This window comes from Mus musculus, chromosome 17, assembly GCF_000001635.26.
Source record: "Mus musculus strain C57BL/6J chromosome 17, GRCm38.p6 C57BL/6J".
Classification (NCBI taxonomy): Eukaryota; Metazoa; Chordata; class Mammalia; order Rodentia; family Muridae; genus Mus; species Mus musculus.
In genome coordinates, this window is record NC_000083.6 from 28557658 (window position 1) to 28566528 (window position 8871).

The window sequence follows — 8871 nt, forward strand, 5'->3', positions numbered from 1 at the left end:
GTGCAGGCCAGGTGCAGAGGCAGGAGACACATTTAGCCTTGAAAGAGGGCCACGGTGGTGCTTTTGCATGTATCTAGACTGACAACAGTGCCCATGGTATTTTAGGCTCATCAGAGCTTGAGGGAAGTATCTTCGGTGTGCAGAAGTGCCAAGGGAGTTGGGCTCTACAGAAACACAGGACTGCCGATCACTGTAGTTGCCTGAACAAACGTTTCTCCCAGTAAGCCTGGGGCTCAGAGTCACCTGTTCTGAAATTCTGGGAGGGTGACATGGCTCAGCAGGTGTTTGCTGTAAAGTCTGATGACCTGATCAGATGCAGGGCCCCAACGAATCCCCAATGGAGGCTGGTGCTGTCTGCACCTGCTTGCTTGTCCTCAGGGGCTTGGAGGGGTGGAAGGCCTGGAGCCTGCTTCTTAAGCCCGACTCTAGTCCTGCCTATTCACCAGGCTGTGGACCTCAGTCTCCACACGCCCTTCTGCCCTGTGGGACCCTGGCCCTGGTAGACAAAGGTTTATGAGACTTTTACTTGCAGAGCAAGGACAGGCAGAGACGGACAAGGTTGCAAGTGGGTTTTAATTGCCAACAGCTGGCTGGCTCAGATGGGACAGAGGGAGAAAGAGAAGAAGGTATAACCCAGCTAACTGCGTGATCTCACTGCTTGGAGCGCCTGGAGTCGAGGCAGATGCCATAGTTGGTGTTGGTGATGGCGCCGATGATGCTCCTGTCCCCCTCACAGGTCAGGCCCCGCTCACAGGGACACCGGTAGTAGATCCCATAGAGGGTCTGCAGAGATGGGAACAACAGAGTCACTTGGTTATCTTTTGCTCCCTACTCTGCTGGGAACTGGCTGTCTGGTACTTCCCAGGGTGTTCCTGACTGCCTCACCAGGGGACCATGCATTAGGCCTTCTCCAATACTCCCACTAACTTAATGGCACAGAGGGGCCTCTATTTACCCTGTGGAATGGGAACACACACATACCTAGGGGTCACTGTGAAAGTCAAGTGGGGTCATGGGATGAGCTCCTGAGACCTCCTGTCTCACTCCTTCAACATTGCATGTCCAGATGCTCCCCCCCACTCCCTCCACTCCAGGGCACACACCTTTGGGGAGCACTCGCTGTTCTCCATGGCCTTGTGTGTGCAACGGGCAATGCCCAGGATGGTGTCATGTTGGCAGCATCTGCTCTTACACTGCATACTGTTCAAACAGATCTCACCGTCCTCCTGCAGGGACAACATGTCAGCCCAAACCCTTCCCCCATGCCTTTCTCCAGAGCTTGTCCCTGGCCCCACCACAGCTATAATCAGTGCCTCCCTTGATGGGTCTGGGATCACTGTGCCCTACCCATGTCAGGAGGTGGGGGGCAGCAGAGAAGCTATCCTGGGTTAGGAGTGCAGGCCTATAGGTCCTACTGGCTGCTCCTGGTGACCCTGGCCAGCCACTGGCACCTTGCTGCCTTGCACAGGTGCCCCCAAAGCAGGGCCTCCCACATTTCCTTCCTTCCTTTCTTTTTATTTATTTATTTTTATTTTTTTTTAAAGATTTATTTATTTATTTATTATATGTAAGTACATTGTAGCTGTCTTCAGACACTTCAGAAGAGGGGGTCAGATCTTGTTACGGATGGTTGTGAGCCACCATGTGGTTGCTGGGATTTGAACTCTGGACCTTCGGAAGAGCAGTCGGGTGCTCTAACCCACTGAGCCATCTCACCAGCCCCCTTCCTTTCTTTTTATGAGACAGGATCTCACAGCCCAGGCAGGAGTGGATTTAGCCCAGGCTGGCCTCAACCTGTGACCGCCTGCCCCAGCCTCCGCAGAGGTGGGATTATACACAGGCATCATGTGCTTGGCTTCAGCCACTTCTTAGAGGAGCCTGTGAAGGTGGCAGCCATCTCTATACAACACCCCACACTTACTGGACACAGAGGCACTAGCTTTTTTTTTTCTCTCTCTCTCTGTGTAGCCCTGGCTGTCCTGGAACTCACTCTGTAGACCAGGCTGGCCTCGAACTCAGAAATTCTCCTGCCTCTGCCTCCCAAGTGCTGGGATTAAAGGTGTGCGCCACCATGCCCAGCTGAGGCACTAGCTTTTAATCTCAGCACTGGACAGGCAGAGTCGGGTGGCTATGCGTTCAAGGCTAGCCTGGTCTACAAAATAAGTTCCAGGAAAACCATGGCTACACCATGAGGTCCTGTCTCAAATGAGTAGAGGACTCTACCCTTGTTCAAAAGACATGTACAGAGGTTTCTGGGCTGTCCTGGGCTAGCCCACACCCCTCGCCTTCCCTGGGGCTGCTGGCCATGCAGGGCTTGCCCCACTGAGGCATGATGAGAAGGCAGCATGGGTCCCTGCACAGGGGCTACAGCCCCAGTTTCCCCAGCTTCCTCTGCCTGGCTCTGGGCTGTACTATGAAGATAAACTACACATCCTCCCAGCCTTTAGAACTGGGTCTAGTCCACAGAAAGGTATCATTAGGAGGCTGGAGAGATGGCTCTGCAGTTAAGAGCACTGACGGGTCTTCTAGAGGCCCTGATGTCCTCTTCTAGTGTGTCTGAAGACAGCTACAATGTACTCATAGAAATAAAAGTAAATGATAAAGGTATCATTAGAAGGTAGAAACTAGAGTCATTATCATGCGCTTTTTAAGAAAGTTGTCAGTCTTTAAGTCACGGGACCTTCCTATCCAGGGTTCTAGACAAGCCTTAGGGCTCTCTGTCTTTGCTGCAGAGAGCACTTTCTCCCTCTCAGTCAGGTGGAGTTCGGAGCTGTTCTCCATCTCTCTGGCAAAAAGGCTCCTAAGACAGCCGAGAACTCAGGGAGGGATGCCCTAGCTGTGTGCTGCCGGAGGTCAGAAGCCGTGCTTTCAAAATCCCCATGAGACTCGGCCGGCTGTACAGAGGTTCCTTACCAGGTTGATAATAAGACCCCGGGGTCCGGGAGCTGCATAGGCCACTGCAAGGAGGGACACAAGCAGAAGAACAAGGACCTTCTCCATGGTGTCTGGTAAAGCTGGGGTGGATGGAAGCTGGAAGTTCAGACAGCAGAAGGCAAGAGCCAAGTGAGGGAGAGAGCCTTTAAAGAAGCCCTATCTACACATGACCCGCCTTCGGCACACTGTGACACAAACAGTCACAGATGTGGTCTGTCAGCTGGGGGAGGGTCCTGATAAGGTGGTTGACAAAGGTCATATTGTGTGTGTGTGTGTGTGTGTGTGTGTGTGTGTGTGTGTGTATACTCATGCGTGCACGTACTCCAGTTCATGGGACTATGGGTCATGTTATCACACTATGGTTAAGACAATAGACTCTGGGGCTAAGTCTTTCAGTGTTAGAGTATTTGCCCACCCAGTGCTTATGAGCTCCTGGGTTTGATACCCAGTAGCACAAATAAGGGGGAAAAGGGGGGGATGGGAGGAGCTGTGTGAGGGAGTACCGGGAGGAGAGGGGGGCTAATATTGGGATGTAACGTGAACAAATAAATCAATTAATTTTTTAAAAAGTGTGGGGAGGACCCTGGAGGAGTAACTGTACAAGATATCAGCTGGCAGAGATGGGTAGCCTAAACGTTCTAGCTGAGCCTTCTGGTCTGTCAGCCAGAAGTGACTTCAAGAGCCAGAATGGTGGAGTGGACTCCATCTGCCGTCTTGAGTTAACTGGAAACTCCTGAAGTGCGTTTATATGACATATGGCCATATGCATAGCACGCCGAATCAGACTGTTACCTGAGAGCTCTGGAGATCTGATCTGGTGACTTGAGCATGGAGTGGCAAGGCTGGGGTGACTCACAAGAGGAACCTAAGGTATTTGTGTCACCTGCTGTGAGGCCTGCCCAAACTCAGGTGGGTGTGAGGTTTAGGCAACAAGGGTCTTAGGAGCTTACCATAAGATTTCCTCCCATGCTTGTTGGGGATCCCTTTGGCTACCCTGGCTAAAATATGCATGTTCCCTGAAGAACAACCCCCTGCCCGGCCCAGGGAGCTGTCTACAAGGCAGTAACAGCCCTGTTGGACTCTCTCCAGTGACTCACTCTGCACCTGCAAATTAAGTATAAAAGCGACACCCCACTGGGCAATAGTGGTGCCCACCCATCCTCCATCGCCACACTCCTGAGGTAAGGCTTTCAGTCATTCTGCCCCCTACCCAAGGTCGTGTATAGATGGGAGTACTCCCTACTCCTGCCTGGGAATGAAGTGGTCTCCGAGCCTGGCGGTGCAGGCTGGGAAGAGTCCAGCTGCTGGAGTGTGCTCAGGTGTGCAAACAGAGAAGCTTTCCCTGAAGGTCTGCTTGCCGCCTGCCACCACCAACCCCAACCCCAGGAGGTGGAAAGCTGCCTCTGGGGCCCCAGGCTGGGGTGCTTCTGGGCACAGTTTTGATCTTGACCAACTTGGCTTCAAGTATCAGCACTTAGGAATGCCATGACCTTGGGAGTCATTCCCGGGGTCAGAACTCAGGGTCACCATCTGGAGGAGCCAAGAGACCCTCAGCATGAGAGGAACAAATGCCGGGGTCTGGGGGATGGGAGGGTGGGTGTAGAATCTGCCATCTCATTTTCAGGGACTTGTGTTGAAAGCCTCTCACCCCTTGTCTGTTCCCTTCCTCTGCCCGGGTTTGGCCAATGCCCCAGGTCCCCAGGTTCTGGGAGAGTGGCAAGGAGGCCATCAGGGTCCTTTCTTCACACTCCACCCAGTGACTTCAGAAACAGTCAAGACCACTGAGACACCTTCAGTGTGATGACTCCAGCTGCTCACAGGAAACTTCCTGTAGCTGAAGTTTTGACTGCTACAAGCACAGAGTTTAGCAAAGAGCTTGCTTCCACGATTCTGAGTCTCCTGATGCACATGAATTGAAGCCATTAAAAAAAACTGTAAAACCCAGGAGGCAGAAGCCAGAGAGGCCAGTCTGGTTTATAGAGACAGTTCTCAGGACAGCCAGGTTTACACAGAGAAATCCTGTCCCAAAAAAACAAAACAAAACAAAACAAACCCTAAGTCCTTCAGGTTTAACCACCTCCCTTCCCTGACCCAGGGAGAGTTTTACTCTGAATTTTCTTCTGAAAACAAAACAGCCATGGGGCCGTCTAGGAGCCTGCATTATGTTGGTAAGAAAAGGCACAAACACTGCTGATCTGGGGTCGGGGTACGTGCCTGAAATCCCAGCATTCCAGAGGGAAAGGCAGAAGGACAGAGGCTATCCTCTACATAGCAGAGTGTTAGGGTAGGCTGGACCTCTCTCTCTCTCTCTCTTCTCTCCCCACTCTCCCCTCTCTTCCCTCCCCCTGCCCCTCTATCTCTTCCTGGTTTATAAAGACAGGATTTCTCTGTGCAGCCCTGGCTGTCCTGGAACACACTCTGTAGACCAGGCTGGCCTCGAACTCAGAGATCCCCCTGCCTTGATCATTAAGCTCCACCCAGGCCTTTGATCTTTTATTTAAAAATAATTAATTTTAAAATTTATAAGCTAGGAGTGATGGTACTCGCTGGTGACCCCAGCACGTGAGGTCCATCCTTGGCTATATGAGTGCTAGGTTAGCCTGGGCTGTAGTGACACTCCCTGTTTCAAAACAAACAAACAAATAAACAATAACTACAGAGTGAGTTCCAGGACAGCCAGGGCTACACAGAGAGACCCTGTCTCAAAAAACCAAAAAAAAAAAAAAAAAAAAAAAAAAGAAAAGAAAAGAAAACTTGTAACTGAAAATACTTGAGTACGACAGGTATTTATCAATCAGCTGCAACAGAATGGCCCCACAAAGCCTGTTTCATCTGTGTCCTGTCCACTCTGGATTAAAGGAAAGTCTCTCTGTGGTGGGCACACAGGTAGGCTATGCTGGAGATACAAAGACAGCATGATTGTGAGTTCTAAGCTAGCCTGGGCTACACCACATGATTGCTTCAAAAACAAAACCAAAAACAGCATGTGATGTGGCTGAGGCAGAAGAATTACTGTAAGCCAACCTGACCTAGAATGAAATCCCGTTTCACTAAAAGGAAGAGGGATTGAGGGGACAACTCAATAGGTGAAGTGCTTGCTTCAATAATGTGACCACTGAACTGGGCGTGGTGGCGCACACCTTTAATCCCAGCACTCAGGAGGTAGAGGCAGGTGAATTTCTGAGTTCGAGGCCAGCCTGGTCTACAGAGTGAGTTCCAGGACATCCAGGGCTACACAGAGAAATCCTGTCTCAAAAAAAAACCAAAACCAAACAAACAAACAAAAAGTGCCCACTGGAGTTCTGACTCTCATCAAAGCTAGACAAGTGCAGCTGCCTGTCATTGGATCGCCAGGGAGGCAGAGACAGGCCAGCTAGACCAGCTGCATTGGCAGGCTCCCCGTTCAGAAGAGACTGCCTCCATACATAAAGCAGAGCGGTCATAGAGGACACCTGAGGTTGGCTCCAGACCTCCATATGCATACATGTCTTCACACACAAATGCACACAAGTCCTCATACACATGCCCACATGCTCTCACATAGGCATGTGCCCACATACATTCAATCACGCATACACATAGACTTGCCAGAAATAATGGCATGTAGATTTGACTCTGACACCTTGTGAGGCTGAGCTACTATCTCCTGTGCTGTGCTCTGCGCACCTGCAAGCTGACCTTCCCACACTTCCTAACCCTTCGCACTCTTGTGTTTTATTTAATCTGTACCATTCAACCTTTTGTTTTGTTTTGTTTTTGTTTTTGTTTTTATTTTTGTTTTGGTTTTGGTTTTGGTTTTGGTTTTGGTTTTTTGAGACAGGGTTTCTCTGTGTAGCCCTGGTTGTCCTGGAACTCACTCAGTAGACCAGGCTGGCCTCGTACTCAGAAATTCGCCTGCCTTTGCCTCCCAAGTGCTGGAATTAAAGGCGTGGGCCACTACCTCCCAGCCTTAAATTTTCTGTACCACAATTTTTCTAGGGTAACTAAGATCCTAAATATTAAAAAGATATTGCCTCTGAATCTTTTCTGGAGCAACAGCTACTCCCCAGAACTTATTAAAAGCTCATTGTGGGGGCTTGAGAGATGGCTCAGTGGTTAAGAGCACCAACTGCTCTTCCAAAGGTCCTGAGTTCAAATCCCAGCAGGCACAAGGTAGCTCACAACCATCCGTAGTGAGATCTGACGCCCTCTTCTGGAGTGTCCAAAGACAGCTACAGTGTACTTACACATAATAATATATAAATCTTTAAAAAAGTAAAATGAATAAATAAATAAAGCTCATTGTGTGAGAGCAAGGATTTGAAGTAAACTTCCCTTCAGGGGCATTTGCTAATAAATCACTTTCCATTTAAGAAACAATATACATTGAAAAATTCAAAGTCTTAGCTTCTTGTATTGAAGCAGAAACAATATATATTTTATTATATAATGTAAGGCTATTAGCTATACCTAGAGGCAAAACTTTCCACTGATCACAAGCTCACTGGAAGCAAACCGTTCACAATACAACGGAAAAAAACAACCTTCCAAATCAATAATGTTTCTACATGGAGTAGGTAAGCCAAATTGTAATGCCTCTGTAAGTTCTACAGCCTCAGTGACAGCCTTTCATAAAGCTAAAATTTAAACTTTATTTTGAACAACACTTGGATAGATCTGTAATAAAGTTGTTTTAGCTTTAAGAAAAAAAAAAAAGAGGCAAGTTCCCAAGAACTTCCCTAGGCAGTGTTTGCAAAACAAAAGAAATGCCACACAAGCCTTGATGAGGCTGCTCTGAGTTTTGCATTAACTCAAAAGTAAATATTTCTTAATCTGAGTACACTGCCAGAGTCCTGGCCCAAAGATTATTCCTCTTGCAGTGAGAACAGATTCCAGAATTTTTAAGTTTCTTTTGCAATATTAGAATATATCCATAACTTTTGGAAACCAAAACCCATTTTTAAACAATTTATTCTCTTTAAAAATCAATACCAGTCCAGGAAGTGGTGGCGCATGCCTTTAATCCCAGCACTTGGGAGGCAGAGGCAGGCAGATTTCTGAGTTTGAGGCCAGCCTGGTCTACAGAGTGAGTTCCAGGACAGCCAGGGCTACACAGAGAAACCCTGTCTCGAAAAAAAACAAAAACAAAACAAAACAAAATAAAAATCAATACCAGAAACATTACTTTCATGTTACAAAGTTTGGCTGCCAATTCGTACATAGGAATGCATGACAGTGGAGATTTTAATGCTTTACTAAAGAGACATTGTTTTAAATCTTATCTCTTATAAGTCTACTTTCTAGGAAAAGAGTTACATAAAATATTATCCCAATTTAGAAGTATCCTTCCTTAGAGGCCTAGTTTCCTGGACCGGTTCATGCCAGTGTTGTTTAAAATGACTCCAACCCTGAGTTACCAGTTTTAAGCTAACTTTCTTTTTTTTTTTTTAAAGATTTATTTATTTATTATATGTAAGTACACTGTAGCTGTCTTCAGACAAGAGGGCATCAGATCTCATTACGGGTGGTTGTGAGCCACCATGTGGTTGCTGGGATTTGAACTTCGGACCTTCGGAAGAGCAGTGGGGTGCTCTTACCCACTGAGCCATCTCACCAGCCCCCCCTTTTTTGTTGTTGTTGTTGTTGTTGTTGTTGTTGTTTTTGTTTTTTGTTTTTTTCAAGACAGAGTTTCTCTGTATAGCCCTGGCTGGCCTGGAACTCACTTTGTAGACCAGGCTGGCCTCGAACTCAGAAATCTGCCTGCCTCTGCCTCCCGAGTGCTGGGATTAAAGGCGTGCACCACCACGCCCGGCTTAAACTAACTTTCTTGTTACCAATGTTACCCCTTTTTAATCATACCCAATAACTTATAAGCCAATACTCTATGACCAAGACATGCAGAACATATTCATACCTTTAAGACTAGTCAGAAACCGGTTGGTGAGATGGCTCAGCGGG

The 8871-nt window shown here is 48.0% G+C and overlaps 1 protein-coding gene and 1 non-coding gene across 3 annotated transcripts; both read right to left on the minus strand.

Annotated features, from left to right (window-relative positions):
- Positions 1-552: 552 nt before the first annotated feature.
- Clps (colipase, pancreatic) lies at positions 553-3109 on the minus strand. Of its 2 annotated transcripts, NM_025469.3 has the most exons (3): positions 2914-3109; positions 1104-1226; positions 553-783 (listed from the first exon to the last, which is right to left on the minus strand). In NM_025469.3, exons 1-3 carry the CDS (start codon positions 2998-3000, stop codon positions 652-654), a joined length of 342 nt encoding a protein of 113 aa, NP_079745.1. In that variant the 5' UTR covers positions 3001-3109; the 3' UTR covers positions 553-651. The 2 variants fall into 2 exon arrangements, with proteins under 2 accessions (NP_079745.1, NP_001303994.1); NM_001317065.1 differs by lacking the exon at positions 1104-1226.
- On the minus strand, positions 784-844 carry Mir6969 (microRNA 6969). Its single transcript, NR_105935.1, has one exon. It is a non-coding gene; the product is annotated as a microRNA 6969 (primary transcript).
- Positions 3110-8871: the final 5762 nt, after the last annotated feature.

Coding starts and splice junctions, on each gene's coding strand:
- Clps (NM_025469.3), bottom strand. CDS start 3,000: ATGGAGAAGGTCCTTGTTCTTCTGCTTGTGTCCCTCCTTGCAGTGGCC. Junction 1,227..2,913: donor GGGGTCTTATTATCAACCTG/GTAAGGAACCTC, acceptor TTGTCCCTGCAG/GAGGACGGTGAGATCTGTTT. Junction 784..1,103: donor ACAGCGAGTGCTCCCCAAAG/GTGTGTGCCCTG, acceptor CCATCTCTGCAG/ACCCTCTATGGGATCTACTA.